Raw genomic sequence first — 27,436 nt, forward strand, 5'->3', positions numbered from 1 at the left:
CGCAAAGGGAAACCCCAACCAGAGGGCCTGGGTTCTGTACTCGGTCAGACCGGCCGCTCTCCCGGCTGTGCCAAGCGACCCTTACACTGTGCTGCAATGTCTGCTCCACTAGTCAGGACCCACGCCTGTCCTGAGCCCAGCAGGACACTGGAAACAGAAGTGTCGAGAAACTGATAACAAACTTCATTACCTATTTCAAGTCCAAACAAAGGAAACCTACTATTATTTACCCACCTGCATAGAATGTGCTCCTGTATTTTACTGGAAAAGAAAAATAGTCGTTGCATTGTAACTACATATACGTATGTGAGACATCACAGAAAATCGGAACTGAACAGAAGGGCTGAACAGATAGGCACACAGTGAAAAGCCAGGACTTAAGGCTAAAACTTTAGAAGAAAAATGAAGCCTTTGTTAAGTGGCTGGAAACAAAGTTAACTGAACTAGATCTTTCTGACTGCAGATGCTCTGGGACCTTTTATTCTTTCCCCAAATTCCCTTCTCTTTCCTTTGCCATTTTAGTTGAAAAATCAAGAAAAATGTTTATGCGGGATAATAACCCGCCTTCTTATTAGGTTCCTAAGGGCTCTAAGAATATTTGTTTTACATCCAGAAGTAAGTTACTTCCTCTAGAACACGTCACATGTGCATCCAGGATAAACAAAGGGTAAAAGCCTAGCTGGGAACCACTCGCTGGATTTATGGGAAGAAAAGGGTGCCTCCTGTTGCTCTCAACCCATATTCCTTCCCCTCCCTTTCTCAGTTTCTTCACCCACTCCTGGTAAGGCAGGTCCGACTTTGAAGAGTGACATCGGAACGGTGACATGCAGTCTGCCCCTTCTTCCCAGGACCCAAAGCTCCTCCTCACCTGAAACACAACTTCACAATCCCAAGTGGCAGGTGTCGCTGTAAACCAGCCTGGAGGAGGCGACTTTAAAGGGCGACACAGGTGGGTGGTTCCATGGGGGGTTGAATGGCACAGCACGGCCCTAGGACAAAACTTTTTAAAAAATTGTTACGCAAACTGAGGCTGGATAAAACTGCAGTAATGGCAACACAGTTTCAAAAACTACCACATCTTAAATGACTTCAATGGAAGTAAAGATGGGCTTCTAGAAAGGTGTGTCAGAGGATTCAAAGCTCTTCTACTTATGACAATAACACTGACACTGAAAATGCAGGTAAAATAAAAAGATCAGCCACCCCAATAAACTTTAATTAAAAATAAGGATCATAGGCTTTGGAGCTATAGGCCTCCTAGGACCCCCAGTTCTGTCACTGTCTGAGAAAATTAAAAAAAGAAGGAAAATGCAGGTGAGGGGGGGAGTGTAATTTTATGATTTTCAATAATTAAATTAATAAATACAAGTAGACATTCTACTGTTTCATTTGTATCCTAGGGCTTAATATATTAAGAGTTGATTAAAACACTCTTTGAATTTCATAAGGAAAACACACAAAACACTTTAATACATGCGATTCACTTAAATACAAAACCCAAAGGTCATATAGTGGTAAGGGCAGTTTCTAGATTCAGACTACTGAGTTTTGGTTCCGGCATCAGCATTCATCAGTGGTTGCTATGACAACTAGGCAAGCTACTTGAGCTTTCCACGACCAGGTTTCTGACACCAACAGGAGGGCTGCCACCACCAAGTCTCCTGGGCGACAGATCCCTAAATAAATGCACATGTTCCAGCACAACGGCTGACACACAGGACTCAAACTAGCGATGAGTTCATAAATAATATCTCAAGAATTAAAGTCAGATTTTCCACTCTCAATAAATGTATGAAATTGTTATCGTCTCAGACCAAGTTAGGAGGAAAAGAATAACACTTGACTTAAGAATAGCATTCCTAAAATAATTAAAATTGCAGGTATCAGAACAAGTACAAATTATAATTATTTGTAGAAGAAAAGAATTCAGTAACTGTTTCAAGCCAAGTGGCTACTTTCTTAGAATTCTAAGAGCAAAACATCCTATTGGGCAAAAGACCAATCTGATTTAGTAAAAAATTACATATTAAGGAATTCCCCAGAGCCACATCAGTAACTACATTTCCTTAAGTCTCCTCATTGGGGTGCCTCTGTTGTTTCGCAAACCAGAAATACAGCCAAGGGCCTTGTCTCATCAGTGCACTCACCGTCTTCAGCTCTATTAACTTACAAGAATTTAAAAAAATTGTCATTATCTAGCAAGCCACAACCCTCTTGAGTGCACTAATATCCTGTCATTTACAATGATTGTATCCTGCTTGAAAGTGTTCTACGTGTCACAGGACCCAGCAACTCCTCTCCTACATATATACCTGAGAGAACTGAAAACACATGTCCACAGAAAAACTCATACCCAATAGTCGTCAGCCACATTATTCCTAACAGCTCCGAAGTGGAAACAACCCAGGTACCCAGGAGTGAAAGGATAAACAAAATGCTCCATAGCCACACAATTCAGCCATCAAAAGGAATGACGTACTGACACACGCTACAGCAAGGATGAAACCTGAAAACATTATTCTAAGTAAAAAAGCCAGTCACAAAAGGCCACACACTATGGGGTTCCATTTATGTAAAATGTGAAAACAGGCAAATTCATAGGGACAGAAAGTGGATCCGTGGTGGCCAGAGACCGGGGAAGGAGAGAACGGAGAGTGACTGCTAATGGGTACGAGTTTTCTTTTGGGGGGCAATAAAAATTTTCTAAGATAGTGGTTATGGTTGCACAACTTTGAATATATCGAAACCTGATGTGCTGTGCACTCTTAAAAAGGCTGCATTTTATTGTATGCAAATTATACTCAATAAAGCTGTTTTTTTTAAGTATTCTACAGTATAAGTGCATATACATGAGTATGTATGCACAGCTACAATAAAAAATTTAGAAAGAAACAGTTTCATATATTTTAAATGAATGTTAATCCATTTTTTAAGGCTCTAAAATATTAGCATAGTTGAGGGCACACTGGAATATCACATAACCACGTCTGACAACGTATTAAAGATTTACACTATTAAAGATTTACACTTAAATATCCATTGAATTAGCAGCTTCAAAGCCCCAGAACCTGCAAGTCAGCGGCGATGGGCTCTCTAGTGAGTTGGCTTAAACGTCGAATTCTTCTACGTGAAAGGACACAAGACATTGCAAGTCACAGGTGTGTCTCCAAGTCTACACGTACAGAGACAGGAGCCCCAACGTGCACAGCCTCATGGCCTCCGGGGCACACGGGACTGTCCCTCACTCACACCACATAATAAATGAGAGAAACACTTTTTTATACACTTTTCGCAACCAGGGCCATAAAGGAAGACTTTGGCTCTATGTGGTAACCCTTTAGATGGAGGTCAGCAAACTTCTCCCCAGCGAGAAAATACTTTCAGCTCCGTGGGCCAGACCACTCCTGATGCAGCTACTCTACTCTGCCCGCACAGCACGAAGGCAACCACAAAAAATGTAACCAGCGTTGCCCCGCAGAACGTTCTGGAGCAACAGAGGCAGCCTGTTAACCTACTGAGGACCTGAAGTAGGGCTACTGCGACTTAGGAACTAAATGTTTCATTACTTCATTGTAATGATTTCAAACGCAGACAGCCACACACATGGCCCGCGGCTGCTGGACTAACAGCACTGCTTTAGACGCCCGACCAGCCAATTTCACCGCTGTTCAAAAAGCTTCCCAAGAGTAAATGAGTTCATTTTTAAAGTTAAAAATGAACTCGTGATTCTATCGCAGGATGAACTGCAAAGAGAAAACATGAAGTAAAATTTGTAACAATTCACAGACCCTACTAGTAAATCATCACACTTGCAGCCCGTGACCCTCGGCTCAAGCAGGAGGATACGTGTAGAGTTCCATGTATCTGGACTTGGCCATGCTCTGGCGGGTGTACACCTGCTGGATCCCAGCTCTGAGGTCGTCCCAGATCTGGTCGAGGCCAATCTGCTTCAGCCCATGGGGATTCTGACTCCTGTTTGATGACATTGTGAGCAACACTCTGAGGTCGTCCAGTGCAGCGATCCTTACTCAAGGTACAGCTAATTCTCCATTAGATGAAAACGTACAGTATCATTCCAAGTTGATTCACAGCAGCTCAGAAGGATGTCCTTTAATTGTAGAGAATAAAATCTCGTTGCAGGCAAACCTGAAGAAGAAATAAAGGAAATCAGTCAATTCTTTCCCAGCGCCCCAGGGTGGGTAACAGGCTACCTGCCACCACACACTGATAGAAACACTCTGGCGGTGTCAGCAGGCACCGCTGTGACCCAGATCACTTCTCTGCGTGGAAACGTGTATGATCTGTGCATAGAAATATGCTTACTTGGACACTTAGTTCAAAATCCTTAGGACTATTAGTGCTCGCGAGAAAAGCTGAGTAAACCTTGCACAAGCACAACTAGCGCGCGGCCTTCGTCTTCTAAAAGGATCAGAACGTCAACTCTTACTTCATCTGCGTAGCAATTAAAAAGACAAACTCAGAGGAAAAAAAGACAAAGGAAATTCTCAGAAAGAAAAACACAAATAGCTAATAAATAGGAAAAACCATTCAATCTCATTAGTTATCTGTGAATTTTAATACTTTTTCACTTAGCACTTGGCAAAATGCAAATGTTGTTGAGGCTAAAGGTAACTCACTCCCTTTTGAGAAAGGAGCTTGGCAAGAATTAGCAAAACTTTAAATGTACTTGGAATTCAGAGACCTGGGTTTGAAGCTGAGCTCCACGTCTACTAGTACGTGGTCTTGGGGAAGTCACTTCTCACTTCCAGACTAAGCCTTGATTTCCTGGTCTGCAAAATGGGGGCAAATCACTTCCTAAATAGTTGTTGTGAAGTTTAAGTAATATAATGTATAGAAAATATTTAACACATAGTAAATGCTTAAGAAAAGGTAATAGCTAGTATTTCTAAGTGTATGAAGCTACTGCAAAATACAATTTATGATGCTTCCGATGTGGAGTTCATAAAGGACCTGAGCTGTGTAATACTATATTAAGGCAGTGCTTCTCCACAAGCAGTATTACAGACTTACTTTAAGGATCGTCTACGTACATCACATCAAAATGAGGAGGTTTTTAAACATGTATCCCTAGTGCAGAATTAAGAAACACTGAAGTGTGATGGTGCCGTAACATAAACGTTGGGAGGTAAATGGCATCTGGAACAGTAAGAATGGGTCGCCAAAGCCTGTCAGCGTAAGTCTGAGTCATCCCAGCAAGGAATTCAGTGCCTCCTGTATCCTCAACGGCATTACAGCTGTCTGTCAACGAAGACACAGCAGGTCACGCCTTTGGACTAAGTCTGAACTACTGAAACCAAAACCATCTCCAATATTTATCATCTCATCTATGAGACGCAGTATTTTATGAGGCCACACCACCATTCCTGATCCTGAAAGTATCAGGTTGGTGAAAAGTAATAGTGGTTGAAAAGGTTAAAAATACTCGCAAAAACCACCATTACCTTTGCACCAACCTACGTTTTATGACATACATTCAAGTAGGTAGGTGGTAGGTTCAAATGTGGAATATGAAAATGTCTAACAAGAATTCCACCACGTTTTACAGAAACTAACAACTCAGCAACCAGCATGCAAATGTTTCCTAAATACAATTTCAATCTGACTCTCCTTTCATCTTGGGAAGAAGATGCCCACACCCCACTGGATGGTTATCGGGGTTTGGACGGGCAGCACCGCCTGTTTAAACCTGCCCTCCTTTCGCTGTCACTTAGTTAATTTCCCCCCAAGGGGAAATTATCACTTAAATTCTCCAGCCCAAGATTTCTTCTCTGAACTCCGGGGCCTGTCTACATACATATCCAAGTGCCTCGATCACATCTTCTCCTGATGTCTCAGGCCCAGCAGGTCAACAACTAAACTCAGGACATGTCCCCAAACTCCTCTGTCCACCAGCGCTGCCCATCTTAGTAGAGTGGCAACTCTACTCTACTAAATATCCACAAACCAGAAACCTGGGAATATCCTAATGCTGCATCCCTCATCTTTCGTGTTCAAGTGCTGGAGTTCACCGTTCAAGGTCATCTCAAACCCACTCGTCTCCACTTTCTCGACCAGTAGTAATCAACAGTGTTTCCTACCTGGACCACTGTTTCAGGTGGTCGAAACTAGACTTCCATACTTTCAAACTACCCATTTCTTTCCTAGCTGTCCCACTGAGTGCCCAAAATTCTTACATAGTTAATTAATCTGAGGGTCTCAAAAATTCACATGTCCTGATCTACTTAGCTGAGAAATTTAAAGCGGATAACCCTATTTTTTACATTTTTAATACTGCCTAGAGAGCCTCACTTTCATATACTTAAAGATTTATCACTACTATTACAGAAAAGAAATCTAAAACTAAGTCTAAGGGAAACGTTAAAAGCAAGCACATGGCGGTGAGGTCACATGCTGACAGCAGCAGCTGACCTGCTGGTCTCAGGCTGGGCTCTGGAGCAGATGCTGGGACACAGTGTGGTGTAAGACGCTTCTGCCGCCTGTGACGGGGAGGGGGGAAGCAGGACTGGGCTAAGGAGGACGTGAACTGTGCGGCACCTCTACCCACCGGCACTGGCCCTCTGCAGCTCGTGGCACCGGGGCTGCAAGGCTAGGCCTCTGCTCCCACTCAGCCACTGAGAGAGGGTGCGCAGGCGGCTCTCTGCAGCTGGGGGCCCCAGGAGGTGACAGCGGGAGGTCCCATGCTGGGAGCCGCGTCCTTCCCCAAAAGGGCATCTGGGTGGGGCACCTGTGTATCTACCAGAGGCCCAGACACTGGATGCTCTGGTAATGAATGGAGTTTTCGACCCTGAGGGTGCGGTGGGTGGGGTGTGTGTGTGTCATCTGCTTATGCATTACTCAAGTGTTTGATTAATTAAACTGATTGTAAAACTGCTTGGAGTAATAAAATATAATATAGGGGCCCATAAAAGACTGGCTTATCGGTCAAAGTTGAATTTGCAGAAATATTCCACGTTACAAACTATTACATTCCATCTCATAACTAGGCCATCCAAAACTGTCAATAACCTTAAGCAGAATTCATGAAGTCAGAGAGGTAAGGGGTAAAGATATTTTCCCAATAAATCACATCACGTAGCCAAAAAACTCAGGAGGTCCAAAAAACAAAAACCAAAATTAAAAATATCTATTAGACTTAGGGCATTAGGCAAACGTACTCTGGTATAGACACCCTTGGTGTTACAGGGTTTACACCTGTGCTCACGCATATCCACCGGTAACACTGAAGTTTTCGCACACAGAAGCTGCGGATTTGGAAACAGAGGAACCAAGGCACAAAATACAGCCAACGGAGGACAGGAACCGTGGCAGAGCGAGCTGGAGCTTCTCCTACCAGCCACTGGCTCCCGAAGCCTGCATGACAACACACATGCTTCTAAGTTCACTTTCATCTCTCCCTACGAGAATAAGGTAATGGGATGGAACACGAGAGTGAAAATAAGCAGGTCTGATGGAGAAGGGTTCATGTTTCAGGACTTGTCTCATAGAAAAGACTTGTACCAAAGGGATATGAACGCCGACATAATCGATATTAAACAAGCTTTCTAACAATTTAAACTCTGCACTAATGAAACAGCCTATTTCTCAAGATTAATGGTGCGTAAGATTCCTTCACTGAGAAGTGTGAACTAACTTCCAAGAATCCTAAAAAATATGTCCTCTTTCATATTAGTAATTTAGAGTTTCCTTGGTAATGAAAGGACACTTGTAAGAGTCTTCCACTAAACACTAATTGGAACATCCACTGAACAGAACATGAAGGGAGTTTGGGAAATGCCAGCTTTCGTGAAGTTAAATACTTTATTTTGTTTTGTTTGCTGCAAGACTTCAGAGGCCTTAATAAGTGAACATGTCTTAGGAATTTCCATCAGAAAAACAGTATAAAGCGTCTCTCTCTCAAGCTACTTGGCTATAGAGCATTGTATTCTGAACACAACTCAGGACTGATTTTCAAAACTGTTTCAAGGAATATAGTTTAAAAAAGGAAAAGATACAGCTGTGCTGGCCCCGACTGATTCCTAACTCTTGGGCTCAACCACACACTGTTCTGCAGCCTTTTTCGTGGAATGGCGAGATATACCTCGCTTCACACTTAATGAAATACACCTCACTGTTTTGGGGGAGCTATGTAATATTCTGTTGTTCATCAAACTAGTCCCCTGCTAAAGAGCTTCTAGGTGTTTCCTTTTTAACAGTTGTCAACAATACTGCAACAAGCAGCAGTCTGAGGACTTCTCTTGCTGACCTGAATGTGTCTGACAAATACCTGCCTGGAGCTGTAAGAGAAATGGAGGAACAGATTGCGGGGAGGCGTTCACTCCCGCACATGGTGTATCTGGGGGCTTCTCATCATCCCAGGAGGCTGTGTTGTGCTATGGAAGCTCGTCTCTGACAGGCACTACTGGAGTCTTGAACCAGGGAAATCACAGAAAGAGAAGGGCCCAAACCCAGTCCTGAGGGACACTTAGAAACTGACTAGATGATGGGGAACCCAGAGAGTTCGCATGTGCAAAGTTACAGCCCAAAACACTGAGGAACCCCCTCCTGGAGGCTAAGGGAAGGAAAGGCCATGGCTGGCTGGACGGCGTAATGGTCAATACCATTTACTTCTCCTATGAGCTTAGGTATATCGCTTAATCTCTCTAGGGGTCAGGATTAAATGAAGCGACAGATGCTTTCTAAATGCTAGCTATTCTTTTCATCACCATCATGATTTCTGAAGTGTAGCTTCTGGCTTTAGTTTTACGTAAGTCACTGGTGACCTCAGCACGGCAAGTTTCACTGTGGTTTTAAGGGTAGAAATCAGAATGGAAGGGGGACGGCCTCCGCTTCACAAGGTTGGGCTGTGGCCCCCAGAGGGCCAGTGTCTCCCCATCAGCTCTGTGCATTCTCCTCATGTATTATTCTCCTGACAACTCCTAAATATAAATTCATTAAGACTTTAATGAACATAACTACATTTCTACGCTGGGGGGTGGGGGGGGAGAATCCACACACTTTAGAGTAATGAGAGAACTATGCTTCCCTCACGTTCACTTCAAATACTCAAGAGCCCCCGATACCACTTTGGCCTATTAATGCAGCCCTGCTATTTGCCCCGTTTCTATCAGTTGGGGCCAAACACACACAGATGCTGCTGCAGAAGCCAATGTGAAGATCACCGGTCAGAGCTGTGACAGGAATGCGAGAAACAGTGTTTTTCTAAAAGGGCTTAGTTGCTTCAGTTATGTTGATTGCTTTTGAAAAATGTAGAAAGACAAAACAATTTAAAACGTTACAGGATCTTCTAAAAATAAAGTCTATATTAGAACTAACGAAAATGGTTAAAATTCACTGTTAAAAAAACAAGACTATATTTAGCTTTTCTAATTTGGTAACATTTTAAATCTGCTTAAAATTTAAATGACCCTGGGTATTAATAAAGCAATCACTAAAAAAAAAAAGAAAATAAGAAATAAAGCAATTACTTCTTTTCTAAGACTTGTTAAAAGCACGCATAACGCTCTGGCCCTCACCTGCCGTGTGGCACAACATGAAGTGTACAGCAAACCAGACGATTTAGATCTGGAGAAACCTCTGTAAGTGCACAGGAAACATGCAAGCCCATGCATTCGCCGCACTATATTTATGAGAACAATAAAACCCCCAAACCTGGAAACAACCCACATATCCAACAGCAGAATTCACAAATAAATTGCAGGATAGTCACACAATAGACCACACACACAAACTGAGTCAACTTCAGCTGCATACTTCAACATGGATGAATTTTAGAAAGAGTCCTGAGTGAAAAAAGTGACAGAGGAATACATACAGTATGATACCGTTTTTATACATAAGATTGATTTTTTTTAAAAAGAGAGTACTCCTGAGAGAAGGCTGGCAATCTCCCAGACAACATGGGAAGATGCTGTAAGCACCACACAACACAGATCTGATTAGGGCACTGGCCAGCGTGGTTTTACTGTGCTTATGTTTAAAAAACAAACAAACGAACAAAAAACACCATACTTATTAGATACATACTCTTGTGGGTAAAAATGACATGATGGCTGAGATATTCTTTGAAATATTGCAGGAAAGAAAAAGCTGAGTGATAGGTACACACTGTAGTCCCTATTTTCCATAAGAAAAATGTAACAAAAAGTTCAGCAAATCTATACAACGTATGAAGTAAAAAAAAAAAAGAAAGAAAAGCAAGAGAAGGGGCGTGGGGGGCATTCAGGATCCAGCCTGGGGTTAGGGACGGACTGGAGAGCAGCACACACGGCAGGGAGTCCCCTGGTCCTGGAGACCCTCTCAGGAAGGTGGGGAAAGGGCCGCTGGCGTCCACTGCAGTGCTGGCCTCACCTTACACACCGGGAACAGACTGCTATGCGTTATGGCCGAGCTGATACATACAAAGGAAAACTGCTATGCTTTAGCAGGTTACAGGATACTCAGTGCCATTTAGCACCTCGACGGGAAAGCTCCCAAGCTGAGAAATTCCTAAATAGTATTAGAAATTCTTAAATTCCATTCAAGTTTTAAATGAATGCAACACCTGAACTGAGGCTGATGCAGCCAACTTGGGTTAGAAGTAGACAGCTGAGATTAGGTAACACTAGCTAGCTACAGCTTCCAGCGCTCAACTCTGCAGAAAGGTCTGCCCCAGAGTTGAATAACAGACGTCTAGTTCCGAATGGTCTCCACAGCAGGTGGCTGGGGCGCGCTCCCCCTTTGCCTGGACAACGTAAAGCAGACGCCCGCGGCTCCGGCCCCTTCTCCTCCCTTCCCTGGATCTCAGAGGCCACCAACTCACACGTACAAATGAACTGTCTTCCCACCTGAGCCCACAGATGCCTCAGCCGCCCAACTCAAAGTCCTGCAGGTAACAAAGGCGCCACCTTCTCTAATCACGTACGTTTCCTCCACACGCCACATGCCCCCCCCACAGAGCGTCTACTGGGCCTTCACCTCAGGGCCACGCTCAGCCTCAGGCCTGCTCTTCCTTCCGTACCTCCTGGCGGGAAGACAAGTCAGCTCCGGCTCCTCCCTAGTCCGACCAGACGGGAAGTCCGTTCCATCAATTCCCCTCCTTCTCATCTCATCAATCCACCCACTTCTCTTTACATCCACTCCAACTGCTGGAGTCTCACCCGGGTCACTGACAAAATCTCTCCACGGGTCTCACTGTCACTGGACTCGCCACCCCCTACAATCCATCCTCCACTCTGCCGCCCAGGTTAATTTCTGAATCACAAACAGTCCTTCAGTCTGTCTGTGAACGAACTCCATGGCCACCTTGTCCACGGGCACACCCACGACCTCCCCCAGACAGCACACCCGGTGGGACTGCTTGCTCCGTGTCAGTTGACTGTGTCAAGAAAGGACGGAATGGGGGTGGGGGTGAGAGATGAGGGTAATGGGGGATCAAATATATGGTGATGGAAGGAGAACTGACTCTGGGTGGTGAACACACAATGGGATTTATAGATGATGTAATACAGAATTGTACACCTGAAATCTATGTAATTTTACTAACAATTGTCACCCCAATAAATTTAAAAAAAAAAAAAGAAAAGGACGGACGGAATATTGACTGTCGGCTGCCATGTTAGACTCTGCCAACAGGAGCGCTGATACTTCCATCGAACCCTTCCATAACCACATCCTCTGCACTGTACGATCTACTTCTTACAAACGAGGAAACTCAGGCTCGGAGATGTTCCACCATTTGCCCAAAGATACTCAGCTAACGAGTGGCAAGGACTCAGACCAGCACCTGGATTCCAAAGCCATGCTCTTGCGATCACCCGCCCCCGCCCCCCAAGATGTTTCCACAGGAAGGTGGAGGCTCTGATTCCACTTCCTAAAACAGTGCACAAGCAAGACTTGCTTTTCCATGTGTGATGACATGGCTTCCAAAGAAACCGTGCAACAAGATAAGCGAAGGTTCATGATGTGATCGTGTAAGGACAAGTCCAAATGACTGCAAACCAGCAGGTCTAGGAAGAGCCAGCAAATTCATGAACTGGACACTCATTTATACTTACACCCTCAAAACTATTTAAAACTTTCTATTTTATTTGAATATTCAGTAATTCATACTTGAATGTTAATTATTTTTAAATTTCACTTTTTTAATCAAGGAAGAACCTTAACTTAAAGATCCTGCAAATGCAGGCCATTTGTGCATTCAATGACCAGGGGCTCTCCTGCACCCCAGGAAGGACATTTACCCCCTTAGACAGCATGCAGGACTTCATCGCTGAAATTCAAGGCTTGCAAAATTTATGCTGACTTATAACATTTAAATATTTTATTCCATCTCTATAAAAACTAAAGGAATAATTACAATTAAGTTCAAGCAATTACAGATGACAAGTATAAAAAAATCCAATTAATATCCTAACAGATACGTTCTAGAAACATTAGCTGAGTCCTCTCTCTACTTAAAGTCATTCAAAACCTTTAATCTATGGCTATAAAGTAAGAGAAGCAACATAAACACATGCCCAAATGGGAAATGAGTTCTACTATTTCTCAACCAACCATTTCAAAGCCAAATTCCAAAGACCCAAATGGATCAGAACTGCTGAAATTGCATGTTTATGTCTTTACTCAAAGTTAGTAATTAAACACTCAGGACATTAGCAGACGAGGTGCAGTTAACATAAAAATACCACATCACCCATCAATTCCACTACCAGGTATCTACCCCCCAAACAAGAAAACGTGTCCACCCAGAGACCTGTACACATGTGCTCACAGCACATTATTTGTAATAGCCCAAAAGTAGGACAACCCAAATGTCCATCAACAGGTGAGGGGATAATCAAAATGCTTATAAAAAACAGAGTACTGACTGAGACATGCTACAGCACGGCTGAACCTCAAAAACAATACGCTAAGTGAAAGCCAGATGCAAAAGCTCACGTTACATGATTCCGTTTTTGTATGAAATCTACAGGATAGGCAAACTGCAGAAGACAGGAAGGAGATCAGCGTCTGGCCGACAAAGGCACACAGGAGCTTCTGGGGGTGAAGGAAGTGTTCTAAAGCTGGACTGTGGTGATGCCTGCACAACTCTGTTAACGTCACTAAAAATCACTAAATTATACATGTAAAACTAGTGAATCTTGTGGTATGTGAATTATACCTCAATAAACTTAAAAAAAAAGACAGCTTTAAAGCATGCTAGCTATAAACCTCTGGGTCAAGTTCAGTTCATTCACAGAACACAATGCATCTCTCCACGACTCCGCAGCGTGTACACATGCAGGGGCCGCAGCACGAGGGCCAGCAGTGTGCTTGGTGTTCTACCAGAAAGAAACTAAGAACTGCTACTGAAGACGTTACCAACAGAGGGGCTCATATTCCCCTGCAACACATAAAAACACGTGCATGTGTCATTTAAAAGACTCAGCTGAAGCTCCAGGAAGAGCTGTGAGGTGGCGTTCACGATGCCACCGTATGAAAGGTACAGACAAAAACTGCAGTGCGAGTTCGGAGGGTCTGAAAGAAGTCACCCCAGGCCACAGTGACCAAGAAGGCCCAACGGCCTGTGGAGTTGGGCGGAAAGGCAGTGCCACTGACGGGAGCTGCCAGAGCTGAGACACGGGCCCACGTAGGTGCACAGCAATGGAAAAAGAAATGCCAGGAGCTTCACACCACACACAGTGGGAATTATGGTCACTGAGCTGACGGGATTCGCGGGGCAGAGGTAAGGAACGAATTAAGGATGACAAGCGCTGTCTCTCAAACGCATACTTTCAAACCTCCAAAAATTTACCTCTGGGTTCCAGAATTTCACAGCAGATTAAAAATTCAAAACCACTTCACTATTGCTGGTGGGAACGTTCAACGACACAAACAGTAATTTACAGATGCATTCACCCTTTGACCCAACAATCTCACTTTCAAGAATCTATCCCCCAAAACAACTGGCTAAAAACCACAAGAAGAGAATGAGAAGACAAGCCACAGAGTAGGAGACAATAGTTGCAAAAGACATCTGATAAAGGATTGTTAGACAAAATATACAAAGAAGTCTTAAAACGTAAGAAGAAAACCACTTGATGAAAAATATGGGCCGAAGACCTCATGAAAGATCTACAGATGGCTAAAAGCATGTGAAAAGATGCTCCACATCCTATCTCATCAGGGAAATGCAAACTGAAACATCGAGATACCATCACACACCTACTGGAATGGCTAAAATCCAAAGCGCCAACAGCACCAAATGCTGACGAGGACGTGGAGCCACAGGAACTCTCAGTCGCTGCTGGAGGGAACGCAAATGGTGCAGCCACTTTATCAGACAGTTTGGCGGTTTCTTACAAACTAAACATACGCTCATCATATGATCCATCAATCATTTAGAAACCATTTCAATTTTAATTTTCATTAAACACTTTTTATAAAAAATATTTTATCATTCATACAACCCAGCAATTACGCTCCTTGGCATTTACCCAAATGAACTGAAAACTTACTTATGTCCACACAGAAACTTGCACACGATGTTTAGAGCAGCTTAATCAAAATGGCTAAAACCTGGAAGCAAACAAGATGTTCTTCGGTAGGTGAATGGATAAGTAAGTTGTGGCACACCCAAACAACAGAATATTACTCAGCACTAAAAATAAACAAGATTATCAAGCCATAAAAAGACACGGAGGAACCTTAAAGGCATATCAGCAAGTCAAAGAAGCCAATCTAAAAAGGCTACATACTGACTGTGTAATCCCAACCACATGACATCCTTGAAAAAGCAAAACTGTGGAGACAGTAAAGACTAGTGGTCGCCAAGGGTCAGGGGGAGGGACAAAGACACAGGCAGAGCACAGAGGCTGTTTAGGGCAGTGAAGGTACTCTATGATGCTGTAATGATGGACACGTGTCATTATGCATTTGTCCAAACCCCCAGACTGCACAACACCCAGAGGGAACCCTAATGTCAGCTGTGGACTGTGGGTGCTTATGATGTGTCACTGGAGGTTCGTCCATTGTAACAAATGTACCCGCCTGGTGAGGCTGTTGATAACGGGCGAGGCTGTGCATGTGGGGGGCAGGGAGTTATGGGAAAGTTCTGTCCCTTCCTCTCAATTTTGCTGTGAATCTACAACTGCTCTTAAAAAAAAAAATCAAGTCTTTTAAAAAAATCAAAAGCAAATTAAAACAGAGGCTTACTTTTGATTTTCATATTTTGCTCACGAAACATACTTGTATTTTGTAATCTTGAAAACATGAGTAGACAGAAAGCTGGTATCAAACATCAAATACTGTCTTTGCTTATTATTTTCCTTAATTCAAAATTAGGCTATTTTGTGAATTATTGTTATCTAAACAATGGATGTTTTAATACATGAATTTTACATTTATACCTTTTTAGTATAGAAATGGGAAACCTATCAATAATTAAAGATTCTGAACAGAACACTGGGCTCTGGGACCTTCAGATTGAATGGAAGCAACACCTCTGACCTGTGGGGTCTGTGCGGTGGCTGGAGGGCCGGGGCCGAATGCCCAGGTGGCACACGGCAGGTGTTCCGGAAACACTGGTGAATTTACTACTCCAAATATGTGTAATACTGCACATACCTGAATCTCCGATGGTACTTAAACAATGTTAAAAACACAACAACCCACTCAGCCCATCAGCATATAGAACTAGTACAAAGTAAGGAACCTACTGGAACGTGGTTAATTATATCATTTTATTTTCTGCCAGCATAGTAACAATACTGAGAAAAATGGGGGGAGAATACAACCTTCACATTACGTACGCAATTGAAGAGAAATATAATTATTCAAACAACTCATAAAAACCATAAAACTGATTGCTTAAAAAAAGTAAGAAACAAGACCAGGACCCATAATTTTGAGGTAGGATAAGAGCAAATGGATTTAAAGCTTCACCATTTAGTTTTCTCTATGCCTCCTCCCCCCACTTTCTAAAAGCTAGCAGAGCTTTGAAATTCATAGGTTCTCAAACTTACAGGAAATGAATTAATAAAGCTGCCTTCTCCTGGAGACCAATGTTTGTCTCATCATGTACCACAGAAACACGCAAATTCAACTAATTCCCCCAAACATAGACAATTTTGTAATTAGGAGAAATTTCAGGTGTCATTAAGTATGGAATTTTCTGCTATGAATGTCAGTATTGGGAAACTTTTCATTCTCATAGACTAGATACTTGAACAATTAATTAATGTAATAGAAGAGGGTCCTTTAAAATCCTAAAAACCCACAAAGTCTTAAACATTGTTCAATTCATAAGTGAATTTAAGTCGGTCAGCAACCTCCTCCTGCTTTAATCACCACGTGACTTCCACCAAGTGGGGCGACACCAGCATCACTGGTATAAACTGCTTTAGAAAACTTGAAAATGTGCAGACATCTAGGACCACTAGAGATTTAACAGGAGCTACACAGACAGTTTGTCCATGTAACCTAGCCTTACCTGCTAAGGACCAAATTTCAGATCCCACTTTCAGCACAGTAATTTTATAAACACATTTATTCAATGATCTAGCTTGGTGCTTGAATGTATTTTATTTCCTAGCATTTTCGTTCACTTTAAGGCAAGAAAAAATGTTACCAGATTTGATCGTGATTATCTACAGTACTATGTACGTTTTTCAAATTGAGAACTGCTATCCATTCATGTGTGGGCCATGAGACTGAATTAGCCAACGGCAACTGGAACTTTCCAAAAAAGTCACAAAGAAGAGGAGCTCCCAGAACATAGGAGGTAAGTTTCTTCACTGCGTCCTGTATTTCAGTACGTCTCTGCGTGTACGGGGTTATCCTACAAAATGCAGCTCTTACTGTAGAAACAAGTCAGGAAGCAGGGAGCCACATTACAGAGACACAATTATTCCAAGCAGTTAACACCGAAATGTGGGTGTTTGTGGGACTTCAGTCGGGGCTCCACACTCACTGGCTCCCGCACCTCCTGTGCCTGGAACTATCTGTAACGGGGTAGTAACAGCATCTCCCTCACAAAGTACTTTGTTGGGAGAAACTGGAGGGCACCTTGCTGTACTCGGCAAGCATTTGCTACGCTTCCTAGTAACGCTTCTCCAAAGCCCACCAGATGGCTTTGGAATTTCTAACATGGCACTTAAGTAACAATAAAACACTCAGAGGAAAATGACAAAACAAGCATACTTACTTTTAAGTCAAAATGAAATAAATTAATGTTGCCTGAAAATTTTGCAACACCCCCTGACAACCGAGGACCAGGGCAGCACTTGCCCCCAGTTCCCACCAGTGCACCTCCAGTCAGAGGGGCAGTTTATATTTGCTGGACCTGGGGACCCACCTGTCAGGATCCACAGCTGAGTGCGGACAGGAGACAGAACGCTAGAAACAGAGAAGGCGGATGTGGTTTCGGGCGCCCCTGAGATGTTGGGGGCAGGCTGGCCACGCGGACGAGCCCAGGGGCAGTTAGACGGACTGAATGGGGCTCAGAGCCCCGGAATGAAGCGTTAACACAGAACTGCTCTAGCCAAAATAAAACCGAAAACCCCACAACAAAACAAACCAGAGCAGAGAATCAAGTCAAAGAGACACCTCCTGAATGCCCATGAAGAGAAGAAATGATAGAACTAGAAGAGCACGGTATTCTCCACAGAAGCTAATGCCAAGAGATCATTCGAGAAAAGAGAAGGGTAACCTGGCCCAGAAGTCTGGAAAACGCTGCATGTTATACCCCCTCCTCCTTAAGAGGCCAAAAATGCTCTAGAAAACAGACCTGGTTCCATTTGCCAAACTAATTTGACCTCACGTATCATGTGAACAGTGTTCACACTCTGGAAACCACTGAGCTAGAAATGCAGGAGCAAAAATGTATCAGGAAAGAATCTAAAAGAACCTTCCAGAGGAGAAGGAAAGTGTGAGTTTCAATAGACTGAAAGGCTTTTCAAACTCAGGCAGTTTAGACTTTTAAAGAAAAAAGTATTTGAAATAGTATCTTTGTAGTTACTGTTACAAACCGGTATTTTCCAGGTTTGAAAAGCACACTGACACGACACCGCCAGGAAAATGCGAATGACGCACGCTTTGATTTAATTGTCACTGCCCCTCCTTACGCACGGATTAACGTGGATCCATGTGCTTTCAATCTTTTCAGATACTTCCTATAACAGCATGGACTTTAGATTTAAACAAGGAATAAAGCGAAGCATTTGTTTTCTAGACAACTACACCTGGAACTCCGTGCTCATTAGGACCCCACACTCCCCCAAGAACACTAGTATTTCAGGGTGCTAATCAGCCCCACCAAAGATGGGTGAGAAAATGAACACATCCATTACTACCTACATCTCCACGCAGGTCACGCAATGTTTCACACTCTGTGATTCTAAAATCAGTATGTGTTCTACGAAACAAAACCCATTCTTTATCATGGGAGTACGGTTTTCTCCCCTCAAAGTCTACTTATTATGAAGCTGAGGGTAACATGTACATACAGGTATATACCCTGTAAGATATACATCTCCCCGGAAGAGCAGGGAGGTTTATATGTACACTATCATATTCAAGACCCCTCAAAACGCAACCTAGCATTTCCCAAGTTTATTTCTTCACAGATTTCCCCTCCCACTCCCATGCCTATCTTGTCACAGAACATAGACGGGCAAATATTGCTCTAAACAAATAAAAATACAGAAAATGCAGTAACACGGAGTGGCAAAGCTGAGCTCCTTTCCTTACAGAAGAGGTGCAGACCAGCCCCCGAAGGCGCGTCACTTTGGCATGCAGATTACTTTGAGCTGGAGGGAATGGAGGCGCTGTGGGTTCACGAGAAACTTCCACCTCTCCCTTAAACAATTTAAGTTTGGGGCCTTGCCCGTAATAAGAGTTATTGCCAGAAATAATTTTTTATGACCTGTCAATAGCACAGGGCAAACTTCTAATTACCAAACATCTGCTCTCACCACCCTGTGAATGACTTGCCTCCCTCTGAAGCCCAGGGCGCCTTCCCTCTTCCTTCGCTCAGAAGCCATACACACCTCATTTTCACATTGTTTCTGAACCCCTCACTTATTGGGGTCTCTGACTTTCTCGTCTATGTGAAGTTCCCATATGCATGAATGTAATTAAATTTGGTTATTTTCTCATTGATCGCTCCCATGTTGATTTAATTATTAGACCAGCCACAAGAACCTTGAAGGGTCAGGAAAATTTCTTCCTCCCAAATGATAAAAATACAGTGACCAAAACAGCGTAAGGAGTGTGTGTCTTCAGCGTCCCCAGGCCTTCCCTTCTGTCTTTTAGGTCCGTATCAAACAGGAGAGGCTTTGATTTGGAGTCTCCCTCTGATGCCTGGCTAGTAAAACATTCCAGCACCCGTGTCTCAGTCTACCTTCAACCAGGAAAGCGGAGGAAAGACTTCTGTTCGAAGTGCGGCATTTGCAAGCAGCAAGCTGAAGGGAGCAGCTGCAGAGTCCCCAACGCGTGTTCAGCTGAACAGATAGTGGCATTATTACAGGTAAGATGAACCAGCAAGTAAATCTTGTACGGCTTTTAAATCTGTAAGCCAGAAGTCAGAAGAAACCATTCTTGGACTTTGTCTTCTCTACCCTCCTCCAGACCAAATGTCTCCCAGTTCCCAAAGATGAGCCTGGGGCTTGGGGAGGAAAAGAGCAGAGCCGGGCGCTCTCTTCCTGGGGTTCCGTGTGGTCCATGGCTGGTTTGTCCCCCTCACCCAGGATTTCAGAGCAGAGCAGGCCTGGTCCATGCAGCAGAGAGAGCTGGGGTCTCTGGCCTTTCTCCCAGGTCCTGACCTTCCATGCAGCCAGGCGCACTATTTGAGTTAGTGTGTACCGAACTAATTTCCACAGAGTAAAGGCACTTTTCTCCTGGTATTTTGTGATGCATTTCTGTGTACCTACTTTCTCATAATTCCAACAGTATTCCTAATTTGTCATTTAACATACAATTCTTAAATTGATAGTAACCTTTCAATTTTCCAAACTATAGCATGAAAAAAGGCAATAGAAGCAGCAGGCCAACTTGAGAGCAAGATCTTTCTGCTTCGTTTCATGCTGACATCACTTGGGTGTCCGCTTTATGTGCAGGTCCCTTTCCAGGTGTCATGCCCAGAGGGCTAGATACCTGACTTCTGGGGGCTGTGTTTTCTGCGGTCAAGTTTCTCCTTTGCTGGTCTAATCTTCCCATTCTTAATAAATCAGTCCTTTGTATTATAAATACATGTGCACTATAGAAAAGTGGAGGAAAAAACCCAAAACGAAGAAACTAAAAATAACCCATAATTCCACTGCTCAGAGATAATCACTGCTAGCATTTTAGTTTATTTTCTTTCTTTAATACATATATTCACACACATCAAAAGATCGTTACACATTATACATGTTTTATGGCATGTTTTTGTCATTTAGTATGCACTGAATAATCTAAATACAGTATTAAAGAGAAATGCAAAGATTTATCTAAACAATGCTGAAATAATCATCTTTAATAGCAAAAAACTGAAAACAAATGCTCAATAAGAGGGCATTAAATAACTGTACCCATGACAGATTAACCTGTCATTTTAAAAATTTTCTTAGACTAAATCCTTAGAAATGAATTAGCTATTCCAAAGTACGTACATATTTTATAAGCTCTTGTTACATATTTCTCTCAGAAAAATCATACTAAATTATACTCTTTTGAGCAACATGTAAGTAGGCTCATTTCTCCTCCACATCCTTACCAGAAGTGGCTTCTTTAACGTGCGCCAAAACTTTTAAAAACAGTATCTCACTGATTTGCATTTCTAGGGGTACTGCTAGTGAATCTGACAATTTTTTCCTGTTTCTTGCTCCTTCTTTTATAAGCTATCTTTAATAAAGAAAGTAAATTTGCTTGTAAGCTACCATATTTTTCTCAGTTTGCCATTTGCCTTTTAATTCGGTTTATGGCATTTTAACATATAGAGGTATAATTATTTTAAAGTAATCAAATGAATCATTTCTTTCACAGTTCCTACTTTTGGTGTTAGGCTTAAAGAGGCTTTCTCCATCCTCAGATCGTTTGTATGGTTCTTTTGGTTCTTAGTTTTTTGGAAAAGTATTTTAACACCACAAAGTTCGTCACCCTGAAAGTACGACTATTTTGACTGCTTTAAATGTTTTCACCAGTGCATACATACTTTATGCACACACATTTTAAATGGCTGCACACATTTCATACGATCTGCTTTCCAAAAGCATTTTCGAAGACAGGACTTTTTAAAAATTGGTGCACGTTAGGTCTGACGGACGTAAAAGTGGTTCTACAAATTTCCCTCCAAACTTAATATTCCCCAAATTCCAGAACTGTTCATTTCTATCCCATCAGTGGCCAATTACTCTCCTTCAATGTCCCCCAGATACTAAAAGACCAATTAGTATAAGCTCATTCCTGGTACTCCTCCAAATTCTGCATAACGAATTCTGTCGTAATGATCAATTATCAGGTATCAATCCTTAGAACATTAGAGCATTTTCATTTTGGTCTTTTCTCCTCTTCCACCTTCCACCACAGAAATCCCACACGTAGGGGTGTCTGGTTAAAAGCTGGAGCTCTGAAGCCCCTGTCTTGTAACTCAGGCTTGATCACCTACTCGGCCTCACCTCACCCACTCAAAGCCTGTTTCTTACCCTACCTGCTGTAAGGTGACCTAAACAATAGTGCCTACACTTGATGGGGTTTGGTGAAGATTTTAAGCGGGAGGACGTTCATGAACAAAGTGGGAATTAAATGAATGTTGGTGTGGGCCACGTGTTAAGACATGGGGGACAGACACACACCCCACGGTCCCTGCCCTAAAGGACGTCTGTCTAGTGGGAGAAACCACCAAGGCCAGTCAAAAGATTAAGGGGTTCATGGGATCCCAGGGAAGTCTCCTAGCCTGGGCTGGGATGGGGGTGCTCTCAGGGCCTGAGCTGAGCCTTGCCTTTTTAAAGGAGCAGGAGCCTGTTGGGTGCCAGGAAGGGACATGGCACTCCAGACCAAGGGGAAGCATGAGTAAAAGGGGAGGAAAGAGCAGCATGGGAAATTTGGGGAACTGGTGCTGCAATGACGCGGAAGCGGGGAGTGGGAAGCCTGGGAGGGGACTCTGCCTACTTGGTCCAAGTTTCTCCAAGGGGAAAAATTTAAATGACTTTCTAACTTAGGCTTCACAACTCTGCTTTTCAAACGTGAGTAAGACTATGCTTTACAGGACAGTTTTCCCAAATGCTGTTAATGTTAAAAGCTGTGACATCCCCATGGAATCCACAGGCTTTGAGGCCTAAGGAAATCTCAAACATTGTCAATTAAAAATCATCTCTTCTTTTTACAAATGAGGAAATGGACGGCCAGCAAAATTAAGCTCACACTAGATCCTGTCTTCTTCCCCAAGCAAAATGTTCTATGGCTAAGCAAAAATAAAACACAGCTTTTTTTAGAAGGCAGAAAATATCTGTGTGAATAAAAACTTTACAAGTTATTAAATGTTATAATAATGTTGTTTATGCTGTGCATTATTAAATGTATACGTTATAAACAGGGAGCTTGAAGCCCTTAGTAATAGAATAAACTTAAGGTTTTATTTAAATCTGATTTATTTTTCATATAATATTCATTCCTCAGTTTTGAAAAGCAAACAAAAGGGCACACCTTACTGAGAAACTCCCAGATTAAAAAAAAAAAGAAAAACACCAGGTAAACTTCGAATTGGTCCTTAAAAATGGTACACTCTTTTCTCCAAACATGTCTAAAAAACAAGTTCAAAATTCGTCCCCAAAAGACATTTTATTCCAGACTGACTCAATTGCTGAGGGTAGGAAGCCCATGGCTTTGGGACTATGGAGGGCTGAAACAGCCGAGAATACAAACACATACCTAAGTGTCTGGGGTCCTAATTTTTAATTTGAAGAATGGCAAGTAACTCAATTTAAAGCATATTCATTTTAACTTCCCATGCTGAAAGAAAGGCACACTATGCCCGCTGGGTAAACTGGGAGTCAATTTCTGATACAAGTCCTCAGGACCCAAGAATGGTCCCCCCATAAGAGCTGTCACAGCAGACCAGCACCACCACTGGGCTTGCCTCATGTCTACGAACAGGCAAGAGCCTCAACCACCAAGCCATTTCATTTTAAAGACAAGGGTGCAATATTTAACGGGGAAAAGAGCTCCATCTTTTTCTTAAAAAAACAAAACAAAATCTATACCTTAAAAGCAGCTGGGGGTTAGCAAATTAAAGTGTTAAAACCTGTTTTCTTGCCACTTCCCTGGATTGCAACAGCTCAAGAAAACCTGAGCATTTTTCTGTTAGGGCCCTCTATTGGACACTGGAACACTGTAATAAGGATTATAATAAAGCTTTGCCTTCTTTTTTGTTTTTCTTATTCTTTAAAGCTTGCATTCTTTATTAACCAGTGTAAGTGCGGGGACTATTCTCTGCAGCCAAAATCAGAAATGGTCAAACATTAGGTCGGAATTTGTTCAGAAGATTTACTCATTCAAAAAACAACTGAGTTACCCATGACCAAGTCCTATGCTACTTTGGGGACGCAAAAATAACTAAGGACGATCCCCTCCCTTCGAGGAACTCATAGTCTGAAATGCATGGGAAATGAGGCTTTGCAGACAATTAAGACAAAAGATAACATTCAGTAAGAGGCAGAGGCGTCCAAGAAGCTGTAATGGCTAAGGAAATTGCAGAATCAGCTCAGGCATTCATTTGTCCCTTGGTCCTCTTGATCCTTTATCTGATGGTACATTAGGAGAGGAGGGGCATGCTTGCCAAGGACCTGAGCTTGTGGGTCTTACACAAGGAGGGTGGATTTCATACATTAGTTAAAAGTTCTAGTATAGTTAAAGGTTGTTGTTTTTTTCTCCTTTGGCAAAATAGTTTTTAAAAGATGACACCAATGAGAAAAAAAAGTTTAAGCATTTTTAGAGAATAATTCAGCCAACCTTCTTAAGCTTAATGAACATGCTCCTGAAACCTCCAAACATGGTCATAATAGAATTAAAGGGAGCCAGTCCTGTGTTTGCAGCTTCGGAATGTGAAATGTGATGCAATGATGTCCGATTACCATAGAAAGCAAAAACAGAACTTTCAAGTAAATTTTTTTCTAATATCCAAGAACCTTTTTTAACAAACAAAAAAAATCTCATATCCTATTTTTTTCTAAACACAATGATTGCTCTTGCTTTTTAATCATTCTCCTTCGCTACACAACACACAAACTCTCCAGGGTTTCAGAAAGTCAGATGGACAGGGTGGCCACAAAAGGGAGTGTTACACTTAAGATTGCACACCCATCTGCTGAGTGTAAAGATATGTTTAGGTCCTAGAAGCTCAGGGCTTAAAGTAAAAGAGACTTTAGTTCCCCTCTGTCACCCAATAAGTGCCTTTTAAAAACAGCGTGACCATTTACTCGACTTCTAACTTGGACTGTTTTAATGTCACCCGGGGAAGACCCATTACACAGAGCAAATAAATACCTAAGTTAACTGCAATTCCGTATTTGCACACTAACCACTAACCCCAATTACGAACTAAAAGCAACAGCGGCCATCCAATCGGAAAACAGAATCCTATTTTTGGCACAGGAATCGCTAGAGAGAAAACCCTTAACTTTGGAAATTCGTCTCCAGGAACGCTCATAAAGCATGTGCCTTTCTCTTGACCATCACCGTGCCTCCAGTGCACAGCGCTCCCCAGGTGGCAGAGAGCGCCCCGGGGCCGCGCGCGGGTTACCTGCTGGGTCAGCGCGCGCTCCCGCCGGGCGCAGGTTCGGGGGCGCGCAGAAGCCGCGGCGCGCGCCCGGCCCGACGCGCTCCCGCCGGGGGGGCTCTGTCCGGTCCCGCGGCTGCACTCGCATCCCTGCGCGCCTCCCCGGCCCGTTCCCCCGAGGGAACGGAGCAAAAGGGCGACTGTTACCCAATAATAGTGACCTGCACAGTCGCAACAATGCAGGCGGGGAACCGAGAGCCGCGGGCAGGGAACCGGAAAGCAGAGAGGCCGGCTCCGCGGCTCCCCCGGCGCGCGAGCCCCCTCCTTATTGGCGAGCACGAGTCGGGGGAAACGCGACGCTCGGGGGAGCAGCGATCCCGGGGGGAAAGGGCACGAGGCCCCGTGGGGGTCGCCGCACGAGGGGAGGCGAGGCGCGCATGGCCGAACTGCCCAGCGCCGCCCGCCGGCCCAGCTCTGCAGCTCCAGCCCGGTCGCGGCTGGGAAAGAGGCCGGCGCCACAAGGCCGCCGCCTCCGGCGCGATGAATCGGGCTTTTTCCCAGTGCGTAGTCCAGGCCTGGCCGCCCCGAGCCCGCGTCCGGGGCCGCGGCCCGGCCAGGCCCGAGCCGGCCGCCGTGACTCAGGGCCGGCCCCGCTCGCCCGGCTCCCGCCCCGGCGTCCTCCGCCCACCCGTCCCCCTGCCCGGCCGCCATTCCGCCCAGCCGCCGCTCGGCGACTCAGGCCTCGCCCGGCGCCTGGGCTCGGCCGCCGCGGCCCCAGTCACTGCGACACCGCGGCTCCGCGCCGGGCCTGCGCCGCCCCGCTCCTCGGCCCCGGCGCCGCGACACTCACCCGCATGTCCCTGCTGCCGTAATGGCTCCGGCGACGTCTCCACCCGGTCGCTGGGCCTGGGCCCCGGTTAAATCCCCGTCCCGCCAAGGTCTGGCCGCGTCCCTCAGCCGCCGGGGCCGCCCCGCCTGGAGCTGCGTGCGACACGGCTCCCGCCTCCGCCTCCTCCCCTGCCCGCCCGCGGCCCTCCTCCCGCCGCCGCCGCCGCCTGCACCGCGCAACCTCCGCCCTCTCGCCTTTCCTCCCCGGCTCCCCGCCCTCCCGGCCTCACCGGCTCCGGCTCCCGCGGGGGAGAGGCTGGGGGGGAGGGCCGGAACGCGCCGCCATCGGCGTCCGGGGCGGGGGAGCCGGGAAACCGTCGCCGCCATCTCCCCACCAGCCCGAGCGCGGGAGGGGCCCGGAAACCTCCCGCCCGCCGCGGCCACTGCCCCGGGCTCCCCCGTCCCGCGCCGCCCGAGGCTCCGCTCGCCTGGAGGATTTCTACCTGGAAGCCGGGGCCCCTCGCCCGGAACCCCGCGCCGTCCCGGGCCGGGCGGACCGCGTCCTCCTCCAGGTTTTACAGCCTCCCTCCACCGTGGGCCGCCTCTTAACGACCGGCTTCCCGCCACTTCCGACCCAGCGAGGAGGGGTCCCCGCTTTAGGTTCGGGGCACCGACCTCAGCAGAAAGTGGCCCAGCACAGCCCGAAGGAGAGGGTCCTCCACCGCCTCCTGCGCGCACACACACACCCGGAACCGACTTGGAACACGGCTGCAACTACACCCAATCAACGTGCCTCCCCGGACCGGGACTATTACCAAAGAATGTCCCCGGCTGGCTGATGGCACCGGCGGAGATGGGCAAGTGGCTCCGAGAAGCAGGCGCAGACGGCGGAGAAGCGTGCGGTCCGCTCTGCAGCCCCTGTTCACCTGAGGCCTTAGCCGTCAGCACCTGGAAGCCTGAGCTGTTCTGAGCCTCATCCTCGCTCCTTAGATCCGGTTCTAAGATAAAACTATACGACGCTTCCCGCTTCAAACTTGAACCAACTCTTTGGGGGGTGGGGGGGCAAATGTTGACAAAGAATCATCACTTTACCATTTACTCTTTGTAAAGACAAATCAAGGATAGAATTTCAGCATTTACATGAAAGGATGGCATGAGGTGTGACTAAAACACGGTGTCTTTTCCACGTGTAGTCTGAAGTAGTTAATTGCATTCATTGGAAATGGAACTGTCACCGTTGGGGACTTGGAATACTCTAACTACAGATTTTGACAGAGAAAGCCTGGGCCTGGAGGGGGCTCCTGCTTTAATACCATGGTTCACAACAAGCCAGAGAGCTGGCTAATTGCACGAACAAGCAAGGAAGGATTTCAAATGATCCTATCTGGGCAAAAGACACGGTGAATGGAACTTCCTCTGGTTTAGTTTTGCTCTAAACTAAAACAGTCCAGATATTCTGGTACACCTTGGGGTAGAAAGAAATCCTAGGCCCTGAGCAGAGGGCCAGCCCCAGAGTCCAGTTTCCTGAGTCACATGGGCTTCTCTTAGGAGACATGTCCCACCAGTATGTGTGGTTCCTCCTATTGAAATGTGGCCTATTGTCAACATCTGTTAAATATCTTAAGTGTTGCGTTTGTCTGCACTTGTCACCAAAGTACGTAACCTCAGTCTGTGCAAGGGTTTACAATTCTTGGTTTATGTCCTATACTTCTATACAACTTAGTCAAAAGAAAATTTAGATGTGTGTAAACAACTTTGTTAATGGGCACATTGAAGGTAAAAATGGAAGACTGGTTCCTGTGGACAGTGCTTTCCACAGAACATATACGGCTTTTTTTATATCCTCATTTCTTCGCCTATTGGAACCTGTGCTTTCCT

The 27,436-nt window shown here is 44.8% G+C and overlaps 1 protein-coding gene across 5 annotated transcripts in view; it reads right to left on the bottom strand.

Moving 5' to 3' along the window:
- Nucleotides 1–26,539, bottom strand: part of CUL1 (cullin 1) — a 77,477-nt gene extending 50,938 nt beyond the window's left edge. The window contains exons 1-2 of one of the 5 annotated variants that reach the window (XM_074315217.1): nt 26,374–26,539; nt 3,847–4,146 (exon numbers count right to left, since the gene is read on the bottom strand). In XM_074315217.1, the coding sequence (XP_074171318.1) occupies nt 3,847–3,986 (140 nt within the window). In that variant the 5' untranslated portion in view covers nt 3,987–4,146; nt 26,374–26,539. The other 4 variants (XM_019739403.2, XM_019739402.2, XM_074315216.1 and 1 more) reach the window with 4 other exon arrangements.
- Nucleotides 26,540–27,436: the final 897 nt, after the last annotated feature.

This window comes from Rhinolophus sinicus, linkage group LG11, assembly GCF_036562045.2.
Source record: "Rhinolophus sinicus isolate RSC01 linkage group LG11, ASM3656204v1, whole genome shotgun sequence".
NCBI classification, from domain to species: domain Eukaryota; kingdom Metazoa; phylum Chordata; class Mammalia; order Chiroptera; family Rhinolophidae; genus Rhinolophus; species Rhinolophus sinicus.